Raw genomic sequence first — 20289 nt, 5'->3', positions numbered from 1 at the left:
CATTGCCAAGTTACAAATAGCATTTATTTAAATCCATTGAATATGTAGTCAGTGGTAATAGTACACAGATCACCAAATTGAAGTTTACTTGAGGACAAGGAAATAAAAACTTGTTAACGAGAATATAAAATACAACATATATCCAGTTGTGCTTGTTTTTTAGTAACCTATCCTCCAGTAAATTAAAGTCATGAATCAGTCATTTTCTATACTGAATAATATAATACTATATTATTCAGTATAGAAAATTGGAAACCTTATATGCATATAAGATACTAAGTTTTCATTGATGTATTCAACTTACAGAGAAGCTGAAGCTTGTTCTATATTCTACATTGTTTCTGGTCGATTCTCTAGTTTAAATATTCTTTGTTGATAACTAACTTTACCATAATTATAATTTAATTTTTGTATATTTTAGTTTCTATAGAGTGTGTGGGTGGGAGATGGATAGAACTGGTTAGCTAATCACAGTATTTTCATAATAAGGATTGGAGATTTTAGAAAATCTTCATGAAGTGGGCTATCTGTGCTATGCCCACCACTTGTATCCAAACTCAATTTTTAGCATCACAAGCCACAAACTTATTGCTGAGCCACAGGGGTACTACGTGAAGTTAATGTTAGTAGTTATACCATTTAACTTCATTTATATATTTGATCTTAGGTTAAGCATGTGACTATTTCAATTTATTGTCATCAGGAACATTGTGAATGTCACTTTTGTTTTTCATGTGCTCATGCATAAGCTTAATTATATATTGATTCTCTTTCATATCAGACACATTTTACCCATAGTAACTAAATAACTAACCAAATGCTTGTATAATGCTATTTAGAATTGCTATATGTAGTTCCAGTTTGTGGTGTAAGCCAGATCATTACCTTACTTGATCAAAATTAACTTATCATATATTTATTTCAGTATCACTTTGTGAAGGTTCTTTGTGTCAACATGGCATCAGAAGGACATAAATGTACACCCTTCTAGTGGTATATATTCCTCACATGTATTACTTGAGTGTACTAAATATTTCTTATACTTTCTCCTTCATTATCTAGCTTGCATGTGTTAGTTATCTTTTTTATGGTGACTATTTTCTTAACTTTAGCATATTTCAAATGTAACTAGTTCATTTGATTAAGCTTACTCCAGTCTTTTTTTAATATTTTAAGCAAGATACCTCCATCCTTTCTTGTATACTTAATTCAAACTCATTTTATATTTTCTGTGTATTTAAGCTGACTTCAGGTTTGTTCTTGTCCTTTGCTTCCTTGGGAATTGCAATTTTAAGATATTAAACTTTTAATGAGGTGTGCAACTCTACTTACAGTTTTGGTCTCCATATCTTAGAAAGGATATTAGTTTACTGGAAACAGAGGAGAGTTTTAGTTGTTCCAGGTGTGGATGGGTTATCTTATTGGTATATGTTAAAATCTCCAAGCTTTTCTCTTGGGACAAGAAGGGTAATAGGTGTTCTATTTATGTTAACAAGGTTTTGTCTTTGATGTGATAGCAAAAAAGAGCTATGGTCTTTCTGTGTTGTATTTTGGAAGTAATAAGATGAGAGGACACAAGTTTTCTTTTCACCATGAAAGATGAGAATTCTTTAACATAAAACTGCTAAAACTGTAAAACAAATGAGATGTTAAAATTTGAAGCCTATGTTATTACATATTATATCTATTTATACTTCTCTGTTTAAACCTGTCATGAATGCTAATACATTAACATATGAATATGTGAACACAGTATGCAATTTTCATAGAAATCAGCTTAACTTTCCATAAACGTACATAAAAGTACTGTAAAAACTTTTATAATACTTTAGTATCTTTCTTATAGTTTTTAGTTGTTGTTTACTTCATTACCTTCTTCAAGTGTCATTATCAGGTTTAATAATTAAAATTGAAATGCATTGTGATCAAAGATTTCTGCATCAGAGTAAGTGTATGTTGTGTAGTTACTTATTCCTTGGTTTTATTATTGGTGAAGAAAGAAAAGGAATGAAATGATCTTGGATGTAGATCAGTTAATAGCACCTGACAGATGATTTCAACATAAACCATTCAGTCTGTCAGTTCAACTTATAATGCTCAGTTTAAACCAATACGGACACCTGAAAATTGCAAGTGTACCAGATAAGTTAATGAGCACCATTACAAACGTTTTCTTGTGAAAATTCCATCAAAAAACTTTCAACTCCAGAATATTTCACATTAGTGCTATTTATGTGTTAAGTGAAGCAAGTTGACATCCATATATAATGAGACCCAGTGCACTTAACAGAAAGGACAATCCTGAAAGGTAAATGGAATTCTACAACCAATACTTGAACAGCATTAATAGAATACTGATTTTTTAATAAGATGCTTTTTTTAGCTTTGAGGCTTTGTTTTACTTGAACAGACTGGTCAACCAGCAGAGTTGCCAATACCAGCCCCTGAAAATCTACATTAAATGACTAACCATAAGGAACAGGTTCTTCAAAAGTCATGTTCTGGTTTGGGGTCCTTGATTTTTTTTTATAGAGTAATACAGGACATTTAAAAGAATATTCTGCAATCACACTCACAAACTGTGTGGCAGCATGAAACAAGATTTATCATTCTTTTTAAAGCAAGGGTGTCATGTACAAAATAGTAGAGTATTATTATGCAACTTATTAACTTTTTTTTCTGTTTAATGTTTATCATCAATAAATTCATCATTTAGTTGCATATAGATATCATGTGTATCCATAATTATTTTTATTATTTTATGTTTATTATAAGGATAGTTTTGTGTTTGAGAACCTTTGCAGTGTGATATGTTATTAGCAAGTGAGGAAGCATTAGTGTGACAAATACGTCCATTTTGGGCCAGCTTTATATCATTGCATGATGTATATTATTCAGCTGAACTTAGATATCTGTAATCTGAGAAGTAATGGTTGTAAGATTTTTTGTTCTCACACATCAGTAAAATCAAATACACTTAATATCCACATGTGTGTACATATATGTGACAATTCTAAACAATGCATATATATTCTCATGTATTACAGCTACAATGGAACACTTGCTAACATTTTACATATTTGGAAATATACTAATGGTGTCTGAATTTCTTTTTTTTTGTTTTAATGATGAGAGAAAAAGCTTTTTACAAATAAATATCTTTGTATATGCATTAAAATTACATAGTGTAGTAGGTTTATACACCAATTTCTAACATTAATTTAATTGTTAGATAACATCATATAAAAAGCATAAACTTTAAGGACAAAATGGGACTTACTAATCAATTTAGGCCATCTTTTCCACTGAGCTTTGAAACAAGAATAAAACGCTTATAGCACTTATCATTTAAATATTATCAAGTCTTTATTTGAACTTCCTTAAATGTACTGCATCTAACACATGTGAAGGCAACCCATTTTGAAAGCTAACTAACTACCATGTCAGAAAAATAGAACTGTCTTAGCTGAAGATGTCTTTCCTAACTCTTTGCTTTTAAGAGAAAATTTCATATCTTATTCTGTTCTTATATGACAACCTTTTTATTTTGGGCCAGGTGTTGTCCTAGTGGCCCTCTTCTGAACTTTTCTAACAACTAAATCTCCTTCTTAAGGTAAAGAGTTCAAGACTGAACACAATATTCCATGCATAGTCAAACTAGTAACCTGTACAATGAAATTATAAGTTCTTTAGACTTGTATTCAACATTTCTGTAAACATAACCAAAAATCATGTTTGTTGTATTACTTGTAATAGCACACTGCTTTCAACTAGAACATCAGGATCTATTTTTACCCCATAAAACTGTTTAAGTTATTTCCATCAAAATTATCCATCTAATTCAAATTATGATAACCCACATGCATTACCATGCATTTATTATAAATAAAATAGATCTGCCATTAATTCACCCATCTCTCCAAATAATTCAAATCCTTTTGTAAAACAGTACCAACTTTTTTCCACCAGCAGCACCCAAAATCTTAATGTCAAACATTTAAATAATGTATTGACAATCACTATGTCAGTGATGTAAGTATGAAAAAGAAGGTCATAATACTAAGTCTTTAGGTACCTCAACTGTGATATAAATCTCGTGTGACTGAACTCCATTTAATACATCAACAATTCTACCTTTTCCATCCAATGAGTCACTCTGTCCTCCACATCTGTAAAGATAACATTTTAATAAAACTTGTATTTAACGTTATCAGATACTTTCTGAAAATGTAGATAAACCACATCCATATCCCTGTCCTCATCATCTTTCATCAGATTTTCAAAAACATTTCCATACAATGGTGTAAGATTGATAGGCCTCTAATTACCGATATAACTTTAATCACCTCCCTTCAACAAAGGAATAATATTATCCCACTTCCAGTGTTTTTGGGACATGCTTACTACTTAAAAACTTAAATTGCTTATTATTAAACCCTTGGGAAGATAGACAATGAGTTTTATTATTTATTCAGTTTTTCAGTTTTTCATAACAAGCTCATTACTGATGTGATCATGTTATTCAGTCTTGTTTCCACGTAGCAACTATACAGGATGAAGAATCTTGATTTAGTCTTCATTTGTAAAAATAGAAGAAAAGTATGATGTAATGATTAGATATTAGATTTTCATTATTATTGTGTAAATAGTCTACTACCATCCTAACATTTTAGTTATCTTTAAAGTATTTAAAAATACTTATTCTTATTTTTATGTTCTTAGCCAACCTTGTTTCATATACAGTTTTAGATTTCTTAATTACTTGTTTCCCCAACGCTTTTGATCTTCTATAATCCTTTCAAGTGTGCCATCAAAGAAGTCAGTTTAAACTTAGTATTTTTATTGTGCTTTTTTAAAATGTTATCTCTTATTCACTGTAAGACTACTTGAACTGTTTCACTTGTAGCCACCATCTTTCCTACAAGGAAAATGCATATCTTGAATAAATAAACAACAATTTCCACATTTAATCAGTTTGTCCAATTAGAAACAGGGATTTATTGTTGCAACCCTTTAAAATTTGATTTTTTAAAATCTGTAATCAAAATAATTTTCTATGCCTCAATATTTAATACAACATCAAACATAATTGAGAAATGATCAGTTGTACTGAGATATTTTCCAATCTTTACTCTCTCAAGAATGTTTGTATTAGAAATTAGCAATAAATCTAAAATAACATCATTCTTAATATGTTCCTTAACAATTGTTGAAGAAATCACCCTAAACAATTTCTAAAACATGTCCCCCTCATTATTTGACTCTGATATTTTCAGATATAAATGTCTGAAATTAAAATGCCTCATTAATAATTGAATTCTTTATCTGATTGTAGAGTTTATTGTAAATTTAATTGTTTCATCTGGTGGTTTCTAAAAAATTCTCATTTAAAATTTTCTCCTTGTTTCTACTAACAGAAACCTTAATAGATTTGACATCTTGACCTTTAACAGGATGCTACTCACACTTAACAAACAAAATATAAATCTTCTTTTTCCCTCTTTTTAGTACTTCATCTATATTATAAAGTCTAAAACCTTTTATTTCTAAAACTTTCTACCATTAAAATTGTCTGTGTTGAACCAGATTTAATTCTTCCCATTGTATTAAAATCCTGTGTTTCAGCTGGTGCTCTAAAGTCATGTATTTTACTTATTGTTCTTATAGCATTATAGTAATACAGTTTAACCTACCCATAAAACTACTTTTGAACATTTTCTCTTACATCACACTTTTCTTATTATCTTAATTTTTCTGCATTTAATTTCTTGTGGCCTTCTCCACTGTCTAATCCTTGTTTAAAGCAACTGTTACAGCAATATTAATACCCATTGAAATTAAGTCAGTCCCTACCCTACCCTATTTAAATATAAAACTATCTTCTCTAAAAAAAAACTCCCATTTCCAATATAACTGACCATAGAAGTCCAATCAATCAATCTGCTTGTCCTTAAGCCTGGTTTTCAACTTAAGTGATGTACTAATAATTTCTTTCCCATAATTAAGTCTTGGCAGTATCCTTGGCAAAATTAACACATTTAGTGTTCCATCAGAAATGGCAAACAAACAAAGAAATTATTATGATGCATTCAATTAACACTCAGTGATGCCTTGGAGATTGATACCCATATCAGGTACCACTGGTATTTCTGTTCTGATTAGGAATATTTTGATGATATGAAATAATAACAAATAGATTGTGTATGGGTACACTTGTTTATTCAACTAATATCTCTACCATGACACACATAAGCATCACAGACACTGCAGCTTAGATTATTTTACGATTGATGCATGATGCATATGTGTCCTTTATTTTTTTATATCTTGTTATGGTTTTGGAGTATGCTTTAATGTACAAGTAGAGTAAATTACAGTAATGGGAATAAAACAACAAAATCTCATTGATGCTTTAAATATTTTTTTTTATTATGGGTTTTAAAGGAGTGCTATTTTTATTCATTTTATAAAAGCAAGGCAACCAGAAAAAAATTATGAAATAAAAAAAACAATAAAACAAAAATTGATACAAGAACATTACTTATTTCCAACTCATGCTTACTCAAATAAAATGTATTTGCCTCAATGCTTTTGTGGATGGACATGTTTCAGTGGCAGTGAAACACATTAAGCTATTATGATTCTTTTCTTTAAATTCCTTATCAACTTCTTGTACTAATCAATTAGTTTCTCTGACCTACCTCTCCCTGCTTAGTTAATCTACATGCTTAATAAAGATAACATAATTGCAAGCACTGTTTATTACCTCAATTGCTTTATAGCTACAATCAGGGGTTCGATTCCCCTCGGTGGGCTGAGCAGATAGCCCAATGTGGCTTTGCTATAAGAAAACACACACGCTTTATTTTCCACCCCTGTATCTAAATAGTACAATCTGATTCTTATTTCTCAGTTAACTTTATGGACTATCTTTTTTATGTGATGAACCAAAGAAGTTATAATTTCCCCAAACTGGAAATGTATTATTTATTAGTACTTCCTTCTTGTCATAAGATTAGCTTTTCTCATTTTGTTCTGCTCTCTGTATGCAAACATTTTTTTTATAGTGCATGCACAAGCCTTCAATTTTCCCCTACTGGAATCAGATGTGTCTTTCATGCAAATCAATGTGTATCATCTCTTAACTAATAGGAGAGCACCAGCATCATGTGATGCATGTGACTCCCTCAAAATGCCACTATCTAACCATCACTTCTGAGATTGTGGGGAAGAGGGTGTAAAATGTGAGAGAAGGGAAGTAACTATTGGAAATACATTTTCAGTTCAGGAAAATTTTAACTTCTGATACAGTATTTTCTTCCACTCATAAGATTAGCAAGAATCCCCCATTGAAAAAGAGGAGGGACTGGTGCAAGGGAAAAGCAGATGTTCTCCCACCCCAAAAGCATCCAAAGAATACCTCTGTATATGAGAGAATCAGATCAGATTATCTGAGGAGAAGCAGTACACCATTTCTGAACCAGGTATCTTTTCATCATGAACAGTTATGAACAAGCATGGTAGAAAAGGAAGGGAGCACATTCAAGAGGGAGAGGATAAGTCAGGAAAATGATTCCAATCAGATAAATAAATAACTCAATCCTACAGAAGAAAACTATGTAAAAGAGCATGTTTTCCATGTTGTAGAATGGCTAGGGTACAGTGGACTTTACTCAGTAAGTCAACTACATCCAAATTCTCCTCACTGGGTACCAACATCAGTGCAAGGCAGTGCAGTCATGCTATCTTCACCTAAAGGGCTAAATTCATAAATGTGAGGAAATGACTGACTCCAGGGCATGACGTGAGTGGCATTGAGCTAATGTTCTGGGAATATAGCATTTGGTATCTAAGGTAAGCCCATCACATGCAATCAATTCATTTGACTGTGAGCATGGTCCTGAGACATCCAAAGGTTAATAAAATCACAGTTGCAGAAGAAAATGAGGGCTTATCTAGAATAGAGATGTAAACAACTTAAGTATACCCTCTGTGTTCTGTGACACAGAGGAGAGTATTGAGGAAGGAAGATTGACAACCCCAAATCCATGTGAGGACTTATGTTGATTGATTCACTCAATATTCAAAACCAGCCTGAAGGGTATCAACATTGGTGTGAAAGTAGGATGAAGACACCAACTGAAGGGGTGAACTGCATCAAAATATTCTACTTTTTTGTATGTGTCATTTAGTCAAGAGGATGGTATGGCTTCTACACTAGCAATACATCACTGCCCTACTCTGAAGTGAATGGATATAGCCATTTTTATTAAATCAGTCTAGCAGGATGCCTCCATGGTTCTACCAGCTTGAAACTGGTAAGTGATATGGAAAGAAAGGGGGAAAGCATTGGAGTGTTCAGATGGACTGCTAACCTAAGGCAGTGTAATTAGTGACAACAAAATCCTATTATGAAAAGCAGACCATACCAATTTATTCAATCATGTTATGGTAGGGATATGCAGCTATATCTTTCTGAATTACACATGCCACCCATGAGTGGTACAGTTCGGGACATACCTATTTATGAAGTATATATTATGAGGTTATTAACTCTCCAGTGATCTTGTGAAATACCCTATCTCTAAGGCACTGCTCTCCACAGAGTGGGATCCAGTAGATGAAATTCAAAGCAAGGACCCCTGAAAGAAAAGAAAGTGTTAATGTAGATTTACCGAGTGTCATAGCAGCACTGAAATATGAAGTATAACCATACATAGTAGGTGATACCCTGAAGACATAGAAACCACTGTGTAATAGGAAATGAATGGCTGAGGTGTAGTCCATGTGCCCAACTATGGAATTTCCTTCAGAGGTTGACCAAGACAAGCAAAGGAAAATATGAGGTAGTGGAATTTAAGGGAGGTAACATGGAATAAAGTGTGTTAGGAAGGAGACAAAGAGGAATAAGCCAACTGGATTTAACAATGAATCCAATTGTTAAAGGTTGAAGGGAGAAAGATCTCAAGAGGAAGATGGTTGCCAGGAATAGACAGGAAAGGGAATCCCTGAAGGAAGCTGTGTGGGCAATACAACAACAAAGGACAAGCACAAGGCACAAAAGTGTATCTGGATTGGACCAAGGGTAGAGATGAGAAATAGAAAAGAGGGAAGTGGACAAAAGGGTGGAGCTTCCATCACACTCTACTAAGGTTTTGGGAAGGAAGAGACAATCCAGATAAAAAAAGAAGATATGTTTGATAGTACACTATGTGAGTAATTTTGATAATGAATATATCCAACTGACACCACCCCATGCCAAGAGAAGGAGATAAACCTTAAAGGATATGTGAAGTAAAGAACACAAGGCAGTGGGCTCCAAGGGAAATAAAGTAAGGGAAAGAAAGATCCTGCAGTAACTAGAAAACTGAAAGTGTGACATAGGATTGCTCAATATCTCAATATTAAGGGAAGCAAAATCTCCTTCTCAAAAACACATAAAAGAAATTTGAAGATATTTGTAACTGTTGGAAGAAAAGCTGGAACCTCTTGAACCAGGGTTTAGGTGCAAAAAACATTTCATTTCTGCTAATACACAACCATGGATAAAGGGAAAATGGAATGAGCTAAATAAAATGCCATTCAATTTGAGAACTGGAATTCCTTGCCAGGATCTGGATAAAAGCTGTGAGCATAGACGGAGGATGTGAAATGTGAGATACAAAACTGGTGACTGTGATTGAGAAAGGAGGTTGGAATAAGGGGATGAGAAGGAACAACTATGGCAGAAGTAAGTGAGTGAGGAAACTGTGGATGGGCAGGTCTGTAAGAATCAATCAGAATGACTTTGCACCAAAATGTATGGATGAGGGAAACTACCCATTGAAGTAATCATATAAGAAGATAAATGTAAAGGAACTTCTTCATTCAGTCCTGGTTGAAGTTAACTGTTGCCAAAGCTCAACAATAGGGAACAGGTAAATGCATTGATATGAAAGGTATCCAACTGTTTGCAAAGCCACTGAAAGAAAAGGGGATTAAGGGACTACATCATTGGATGAATCCAGTCTGGTTGGGAAAGATGATTCATCATAGGGTTGTAAGCAGCTGGTATGTGACACTCCATCAAAAAAATGTGATGGTCAAAAGAGAAGATCCTCGGTGAAAAAACATAGGGATCTCAACCGGGGTGCCCCTTGGTACTTAATATGAGTCACCATTGCTCAATTGTCAGAGTGGATCATGACCAACCAATCCCTAGAGTTAGGAAGAAAATGATCCAAAGCCCAACAAATAGCAAGGAGTTTGAGGATGTTAATATGAAGAGATCATTCCTCCACAGACCAATGACTTGAAACCACTCAGTAATTGATCCATGCACTACAGTCCTGAAAAAATGCATCCAGAAACAGGTGTAAATCTGATAATTGACTGGAAAGCAAGATACTTGCCAAAGTATGAGACTTGTCCAACTAACCTTGGAAGGAAGGAAGGGTGATGGGAGAATCAAAAGGATCCCAAACCTGGAGAAAAATCTCCCTCAAATGTAAGGTAGGATTCTATGATGAATCATGAGGCATGAATATACTGATTGAGAGGGAACAGGTTGATGAATTGCCTCTAGTCTCCAGTCTTTTTGGAAATCTTAAACAGGAGGAGAGTAAATTACACTTGATATCCTGTTTTGTGAGGAGGTCTTGTACTACCTCAGAAAGATACTGGTGCAGCAAGGAAAGGAAACAGGCATATTGAATAAGGCAGAAGGAGTAAGAAAAAGGATGACAAAACCTTCTGACAATAATCTGTGAACTCAAACATTGGATATAAAAGGGCTCCCATTGGGTAGTCATGGGACACTGTGAGCCATCATGAAAAATCATGAACATTGGTACAGCAGGAAGGAAGACCAGAGCCAAACGTGATAAGTAGGCTAAAGTGGAAGTGAGGAGGGAGAGAACATCCCTAGAAAACCATTCAAGGTTCCTGTAAAGAACTGAGTAGATGAGGTGGATTCGAGGAAAGGTGCTGCAGCAGAGTCATAAGGATAAGTTGAAGATGGAAATACTGAGCATCTGTTAGATGAATGAGAGATTTAGAACATTCTCCCCCAAACTGGCAGAACCAAACCTAACAATTTTTTATTCGAATAAGGGCAGTCTGCCCTATGATAAGAGAGAGCAGACTGATTTGAAGCCAATGGGAGATAAGGTATACTAATGCTGTTACCCAACTGGGAGACAAAATGCTCAGCATGAACCTGAATATTAAGATAGAGGGAGAAAACTAAATAATGTTGAGAGGCAGAATCATGCAAAAGGGAAAGGTTTGTATTATAAGAAATAGGAGCAATAGGCAAAACATCACATTCTTGAAATATAAAAACTGATGAGGAACAAACAGAATCCTCAGGCAGGGTGTGGGAAGACAGCAAACAGTGGGGGACCCTGAAGGATGACATCAGACAAATAAGATGGATCCAAAATGGTATTGTTAACTTCAAAATTTATGCTTGACATGGAACAAACAAGCAAAGGATTTGGTGACAGAACACAGGTAAATAAATGCTTTCAAAATAAAAGTGAAAATTTCTTGAATGAAAGTTATACTGACGTAAACTTTACCACCTCAGGTCACTCATGCTTGAGGCTTGTGACATAGCCCTAGTTACATGTGTGACTTCTCAAGTGGTAACAACTTCAAAATTCATAATCAAGAAGACTCAATTAAACTGAAATTATAAATAATAAAGCAAGTGTAATAAACTGGGATGAAATAAAAGTAAACAATGTAACTAAACTTGAAATTAATTTAATGAAAATCACTTTTAAAGTATACTATATCTGATTGTGAAACTTGAAACCAAGATACCTGAAATAGAACACTACCAAACAATAACTGATGGTTCATTAGTGGCACGTGGAGGGATTCACATGTTTGTGGTGTTCTCCTATTGTTGGTGAAATGATGCATGCAGATTTACATGAGAGTAATATTGGAATCTTTGATTCCAATGGAGGTGGGGATGCAAAAGGTTTATGGCAGGAGTTATTAAGAACGTTTTCATGTAGATGGCAGCACCAAATAAGAAAAGCTAATCTTGTGGGAGGAAGGAAGTACCATATTGGAATTTCCTAAATCAATAACTGTATGTTTTCATTTCCATCCCTGGCTGCCCCTGTTTTTATAGGGTTTTTTTCTGGTTCCTCATCTGTACAAGCTCAAAGAAATCCTCAGATATTTAAGCATTAACTGTTACTTAATAGAATCTACTCCTTACAGTTAACTTCACAACATCTAGTCATATTAGAACTGTTTCTACCTTCCTGAATGTTTTTATTAATTATGTGGCATCTGTGCATGTAAAAGCATAAGTTCATCTTCAAATCCTGATGTATATTCATGTATTTTATTCTTCTTTTATCATTTATATCTACTCTAGTTAGGATTACCTCTAGTTGCTCCTTTATATTGAAAGCATTATAAACAAATTGCACATCATCACTACTAGTTTTCTTAAAAGTACATGCCAATCCAAATTCCTAAGTGAAACTTACTTCTTGCACCTACTGCCCTCTACAAACTTATGTGTTTAACACCTACACTACTCTTAACTACTTTAATCTGGAGATAAGTAATAACAACTAAATACAAGTACCTTTGTATCCTATTAACAACATTGTCAACCCTATAGAGTTTGAGAAATAAATTTATTACATTGCTATGTTATAATCACGTTAACATCAAAACAAACCTGTCTTTAAACTATATAATTGATAGATAACTTGTCTTAAGATGTTATTGAAATAATATTGAGTATTCAGCTTGTTTTATAGTTCAACAGAAGTTGAATTTGCCACTAAAATAAAGTTACATTTGCTAAGTGTAATTTAAAAGGTTATTTCTGTTATTACTATTTACTAAGGTTCCTAAATAAGCTTATCATTTTAATGTTGAGACAGGTTACTACAAATAAGATTATTTATCAGATACTTAACTTTAAGTTTGGCTCCTTTAATATATTTGTTATTTGTATAAAGGCTTATGTGTGACATCCCCAAAACTTCAGTTTTTACAATTTTCTTATCACATTAAGCAACAAATTTAACTTAATTCATGCATTTAATGCAAGCAGAAGAAATATTTCTAAAAATGTAGCATGTATGTATTTTTATAGCATTTCAAGCATGTGATGTTTATTGTACATCAGTGCCATATTAGAGCAGTATGGAACAATGGTATTCAAATCATTATTATTCGTAATGTAATTATTCTTTACATTCCAACTAAATGTAACAAAGCTTTCTACATTTTTAGGCTTCTTTAATATAAGTAGTTAAATTAAGGCTTTGTATATTGTTACCCAACATTTCTTTAACATCTAATCAGTGCTCCAGTTGAGGGAATTCAGTTCACCTTATTAGCAGAAAAAAATAAGTTAAAGCTTTGACTGTCAAATGTCTAATTGTAAGCACATGCACAAAGCTTTCTACATTTTGAGGCTTCTTTAATATAAGTAGTTAAATTAAGGCTTTATATATTGTTACCCAACATTTCTTTAACATCTAATCAGTGCTCCAGTTGAGGGAATTCAATTCACCTTATTGGCAGAAAGAAAGAAATTAAAGCTTTGACTGTCAAATGTCTAATTGTGAGCACATGTATCTATTAATATACCTTAGAAGTTTCCCTTATTAGCTTTTTTATAATTAAAATGCTAAGTTTAAATATACAAGAGAAACAAATATGTTACCTGTGTAACTTTATATAATAAAAACCAAACTTTACAATGTAAATACTCTATTACTGAGATTTTACTCCTTTATTTCTTTAGTAATTAATAGAATTATCTAATTTCCAATTTAGTAATTTATATATGGTATATAATCTTAAACTGTGGTCGTAATGTACTTTGATGTTGCAGATGCTTGTAAGGAGAACAGTTGGAAGACACATAGAGATATGATTGCCTGCCGTGAAACTATTAATTTTCAATGTGTGGGTATGTTTCCAAAGCCATCACCAGCTTGTGGCATCTTCAGTGAGAGTCGTGGTTCTTACCTATCTAGTGTACCATTTGATCAAACAATACAGCTACCAAATGGAACATATAGTATCAGTCTGAACAGAGTTTATGGGATACAAAGCTGGATGAATCATACAGACATTACTTTCCGTTGTTATGTGTTTATTCAAGGTACCACTTGGAGAACAGGGATTAAGTATAAACTCTTTGGAGGTTAGTTTTTACCCTCCTTATTTTTTGTCACCAAGAAAGATGACAGTCCTTTAACATAATATTGTTAAAACAAAATGTTAAAATTTTGAGATTCTCGCAGTTTGCTATTGAATATTGTATTTGTTTATATGATCTATTTAAGTACAAAATATTTTTAAAATTTTCTAGGTTTTTGATAAGGATACAAGAATGTGAAATAAGTACTGTAAAACTCACAATAAACATTTAGGTCCAATGGTTTATTGTATTACTTTTAATTTTTAAAAAAATTTTCAAAATCTGTACTTGCTCATGGAATGGATCCTATGAAAAATAGATCAGCAGATATTTTTGAAATCTGATTTTTGTTCTTTGTTTTTTTCAGGTAATGAAAGTAAGTTATTTTAATTACAGTAATCACAACTGTCAAATAAGTATTCACTGTGGTATACCAAATAAAATAGTACTGTTTTGTATTAATATAATCCCAATAAAACTTCAGCTTGTTTAGGGTTGAGGTAATAAGTTGAGTGCATAGCTGTACATATTTTAATAAGTATAATATTTTCATGACTAACAATATTGTTTTATTGAAATGAGAGAATAACTAAAATAAGCTTGTCATTAAATGTAGAACTTCATGTCAATGGGTCAGTGTTATATACAGACAGTTAAATGCCTATGTGAAATTTTAAGGAAGCCTACAACTAGAAGTGTGAAACTTTTCTTTATTAAAAAAGTAATAATTTCAAAACAAATATACAACTTGCCTTCAAATTGACAAAGAAATAAAATTTAAATATAATAATTTTTTTAATAATACTATATTTTATTTCATGTAGTGACATTTTACTTCAGACTCACATATTTCAAGTTAATGAAAAATGATTTGTTTGACTTAAGAAATTGATCAGAAAATTATTCCAAAGAACCACATTCATGATGTGCTGAAAACACATAGGTCCGAACAGTCTTGATAAAACTAAAATAGAAACTCATATAACACATGCTCTTTTGAAAGATTCATAGTAATCCTGTGAGATAAATATTCTAACACTTTATTTGGAACCTTATCTTTCAGAGTGATGGGAGTTCTTAAGCAAAAGGAAATAATGAACAAAGAATGGATTGGATGTTTCTGTACTCGTATAAAACCAAACTTTGGTGAAAGTAACTTCAAAGTATGGATAAAAAATCAAGCCCAGCTTGAATGCAGCTGGCAGCTAAAATACATGTAAATATAATATATAATTTATGACCCATCAATGGGCCTGTAGATCTATCAAAACTGTCCCATTCACTTTCAAAAGTCAAATTCACCCTTTATCATTTATAGAGACATCCCTTAAATTCAATGCATTCACTACTTCTGAAAGTGACCAGATTAATGAAGTAAGATATCAATTTAATTGTATGATATAATTGTATAAATAAGTGTACTATTTTTAAAAATTACACTCCTAAAGATGACACATTGATATACTTTGAAACGTGAAAAATACGAGTTCTTTTCAGTAGGGTTTTACTTTATTCAGAACAAAATTTTGAAATTCCAAGATTATTCTACAAACAAATTTATTCCTAAGGTAGTTGATAAGATGTTCTTCTCCCCAGAAAACAATTTAAGAGGAAAAAGTAAAATAAAATAAAAACTTGTTCATGATTATTGGTCAGATCTGAAAGTTGAAGTTTCTTTTAAAAATTAACAACATATGTGTCAGAATCACTTTATTAAGTAAACTACGAACAATATAAAATATTTTAATTGGCAAATTTTACTAGAATTTATGAAACGTGTAAAATCTCCCTTCTAGGTTTATGAACATATGTTTAATCTGAAACATTCATTTGATTTCTGTAAAATAGTTATTTTAAAAAATTATAACATTATTATTAAATGTAATGAAATGCATTTTCATGTATTGTAATTTCTTATCCTTGCCTTTTTTTGTTTTCATTACTATTTAAATTAGTTATTGTTTTATTGTTGTTGTTTTTTGTCATTGTGGTTTAGTAGTGAAGCCAATTTTGCATATGACTCTTAAATTATTGCAGTTTAAATGCTAAAAGCTGAGAAAACACTGGTGAAAGAAGTATGATATTTGTGATAAGTCATTTAACCTGCAAATGTTTTTTATACTTCTCTTAATTTGTCCATCACTGATTTCAGATCAGAGGTATGCAAAAGTAGCATTTAAGATCTGTTTTTTGTCTCCTACAAGTCAATTCTTAGGAGGCCTTTCATTCAGTACAAAAACGTTTCAACTGGACTGGACAGTGAAGGACAAGTTTATTTTAAACATTACTTATGCAGTATAAGAATTTCAAAACTATGGTTTGAATGGCAAAATATGGCATAGCAATACCATCAAAATGCTTAATTCGTATAATAAAACAATTTAGACTGCAGCTGCTTTTATCACATTCCACTTAATTTGTGTGTTATGGATTTCCAGATAAAGGCATGCTTAAATAATGGTTCTGCAGCATTTGATTGTCAGCATATGACTGCGGCAACATTTTATTGTCATTTTAGTACTGGTGCATTTAATTGCCAACAAAAAGATGTAGCAAATAATTATTTAATTTTAATGTTTTTGTTCATATAGAAATTGTCAGCTTATTATTATTAAGCAACTGTTACTATGTCAAGAAACCTTGAACATGAAAATTTGTACCTTCATAAACATAAATAATAGTGTATGTATTTCCTATGCAATGATAGCCTTTTTCTCCCCAGCAAATTATTCCATTTAATATGTTAATTAATTTTATTTTTTAATCAAGTTCAGTGTAATAGTTTATTATTTTATTCTAATATTTGAGAATAAGATCATTCACTATGCTAGCAAATGTTTTATCTTGAGAATATGTATCTATGTGCTTTTGGTGATTGTTTTAATTTTCAAGAAAAAGTTGTTCACTGTGCTAGAAAATGTTTTGCTTTGAGAACATAATTATTTGCCAGCAGTAAAATGCACTGGCATTAATTTACTATGATAGTAAAATATTGTGGAACTCATATGTCAGCACTAAAATGCCATGATAACATTCAAGATCTGTCTTTTGTTTCTCACAAGTCACTGAATTGATAAGAAATATGTTGACTTGTGAGATATTTTTGATTATATGTTTGTTTTCTCTACTACTTTACCAGCCTTGTGAAGTAATGAAATTGTAGTTCAGGTATTTTCTTTTATAATTTTTCATGAGGCAGTGAAATAAAAACCTCATATTTACAAAAAATATTTAGGGGAGGTGAATTTAATGGGGAAAGTTTCTCTCTCTCTCTCTCTCTATGGAAATAAAATCTTCTGCAGTTAATATATAAACTCATTTAAGTCCATTATTGAACATCAAAGGTATTTTTGATGAATATTTAAGGCACCTGATAAAATGTTATAGCCTTGTAAAATTTAGTCTTTTTTTACTTATGGTGATAATGATTAAACCTTCTTGTGATAAATAACTAAAATTGCTGAAAACTGATTGAGTATTATAGATCAATGTTTTCTTTCAAACTACTGTCAGAAGCTTCAAACCCCCTATAAGCAGTATTATATGTTCTCATCCTAATATCAGCAATATATCAAAATTGTTGGTTTGCTAAAACTATTACATAACTTGTTGTCATGATTAGTATCCTAAATATTTTCACCCAACAGGGAAGGTAGAGTTTTATCTCAAAAAAGATTTCCATCAATTGAAAAAAGAAATAAATTGATAAAATAAAACAATTTGACATATTAACTTCAATACATAAAACTCTTGAATGGCTACTACAGAAGTATGCTTACTTTAAAACATTAATATGAACATTTACAAAAATGCAATTTTGGAAAACCTCCGAAATATTGTAGATCAGCAGGAATATTAATTAATATATAGTTGATCAGTGGTTTTTCAAAGTGAAGTATGCATCACGTCATGGTAGACATGTTGTTGTTGTTAAACATGCAAAATATTTGTGTTTTATGTACAGTTTCCATGCCAATATAGCAATGATTTCTTTAAAATAGTTCCCACACATTCCCATAAGATCAATCAAACTCGACTTAGATCTATATTCACTTTATTTTGTCTGTTATAGACCTACATTTGTGAATGAATTAGCTTATATAACATAGTTGTGAGTCATAAACAGTCTAATGTTAACACTTACAATAATGTCATCATAAGTACTGTAAGGTTCAGTACTGAGCAGGCTAATTCAGCTGCATGCTTAATATGCCTGTAAGGTCTTAATGCCAATAATATGGCCTAACCCAAAGGTTCTAGACTAAATCTAATAGTATTTGAATATTGTTCTATATCATTATTCCATTATTTCTGTAGTGATAGTGTCTAGTGGTATTGACTATTGTTGTAACTTTAATTTAGTGAGTAGAACACTGAGACTGTAACAAGTCTGTGTTACTTGCAAAATAGATATGGGTAGTAGACTGGGCAATGAATAATTTTCATAAAGTTGGACTTGTAAATGTTTGGGTTGTCTAGTTAACTTTAGGTCCATATTTCACTAGTTTAATGTTATATGCACTAATGTTGGTATAAATTTAGTCTGTATGATGTACATAAATATACTGATTATAATCCATTCTATATTTACAATTATTTTTAAAAGTTTCAATAGAGGACTTGAGTAATAGGCTCCAAATAATGGCTCTGATTGAATTTGAGTGTGAAAGCTGTTCACCTCTCCTTTATCTCTTTCTGGGCATTTGTAGTCAATTAAACTTCTTTCTGCTGCCATCCTTGAGCAAGTCTAATCATTAAATAACATCTATATTTTAGTTAATAATTACTAGCTAATAATTATAAAATATAAGTATTGTGATCATATATGTAGGATAATTATCATGAGAATGATTGATACATGTTCGTCACGATCTTACCACAAGTGCTTTAAACAATTATTATTGCCAATACTTTGGAGATATGATGCCATAAAGAAAAGCGTTTATATGTATTCTAGAATTATAAATAGACTTTTCTCTACATTATAATTCTACATATTAATTTACCTATCTTGTTCATTGTAAACACCAATTGCTTGATTTGTATCTTCTTTTTCTTTGTTTCCTCAGAAAAAGGATGCCCTACTGATAACCTTGCAATCCAAAATGGCTACTACAACATAACAGAGGGAAACACTTGTTGGGGTTTGCCTAGAGAAGGTATCAGAGTCTCTTACCATTGCCTTGAACATTACACATTATCTGGTCCACCTACTTTACTTTGTCAAAGTGGTTCCTGGGTATCAGAGATAACAGTTTCAGAGAGGAAGTATCCCTTATGCAGTAAGCAAGATTTGTTTACTAACCAAAGCTTTTAAATATTGGTGTTTTTATTTTGTTTTAAAGCCATAAGTATAAGTGTACTGAAGTTTTAAACAATGAAGATCTTATTTAATCAGCTTAATTCCTCAGTGCTAGATGATTACTTACATAATGAACAATGCTTTCCCTCCACAAAAAAACAAGAAACAAACTTAAAATTGAAAGGCATCCTTTCAAATTAACATCATTTTTCTCAGTCTTGTGGTCGTGGCTTTAAATTGTCAACAATGGACCATAAAACAGTTTTTCTGTTTCACTAACAAAACTTTTTTTATTTTCAGGGGTTAGTTTTTTCTTAGAGGAAGAACATTTTGTATATTTTTCAATCAACAGTTAGTACTTTGTTATGGAATTATGCATCTTTAACATTACATGATATTAAGAGTGTACATTCTTTCCCAAGAAATTCTAAAATTTACCTCTCTCACCCATAGCTATTTTGACCTTCATTTGCCCTATAGGTAAATTATTAAGAGTGTACTAGCCCTTTGCAACAACATGTACTGATCTTGTGACCATCCTCCACCAATCCCATAGCTCCCTCTACCATTGCTGCACAATCCTCTCTTCCTTGATTAGCACTTGTTCAGATGTGTGTTTTCAATTGATCAAGTATATTTTGCTATGGTTTTATGTTTTTTTAGCTAGTTTTAGCTTTTAGTTAGAATTTCTTGTTCATTTAGTAGTTACTTTACTGTTATTCTTTTCAATAAAGTCCATGTGGATGTACAAATTTAAATTTGCATATGGCAGATGAAGAGGTTCCTGTTAATATGTATGAAATTTGTCTCAAGT

General features: G+C 31.9%; 1 protein-coding gene across 1 annotated transcript in view; it reads left to right on the top strand.

Moving 5' to 3' along the window:
- LOC143240222 (uncharacterized) overlaps positions 1–20289 on the top strand; it is a 74646-nt gene that overhangs the window by 33421 nt on the left and 20936 nt on the right. The window contains exons 2-3 of the mRNA XM_076482343.1: positions 13862–14176; positions 19243–19455. Of these exons, the coding sequence (XP_076338458.1) occupies positions 13862–14176; positions 19243–19455 (528 nt within the window). The remainder of the gene's footprint in view (positions 1–13861; positions 14177–19242; positions 19456–20289) is intronic.

Source organism: Tachypleus tridentatus, chromosome 2 (genome assembly GCF_004210375.1).
Source record: "Tachypleus tridentatus isolate NWPU-2018 chromosome 2, ASM421037v1, whole genome shotgun sequence".
NCBI classification, from domain to species: Eukaryota; Metazoa; Arthropoda; class Merostomata; order Xiphosura; family Limulidae; genus Tachypleus; species Tachypleus tridentatus.
Note: the sequence above shows the minus strand (reverse complement) of the source record. Positions and strands in the feature narration are given on the sequence as shown.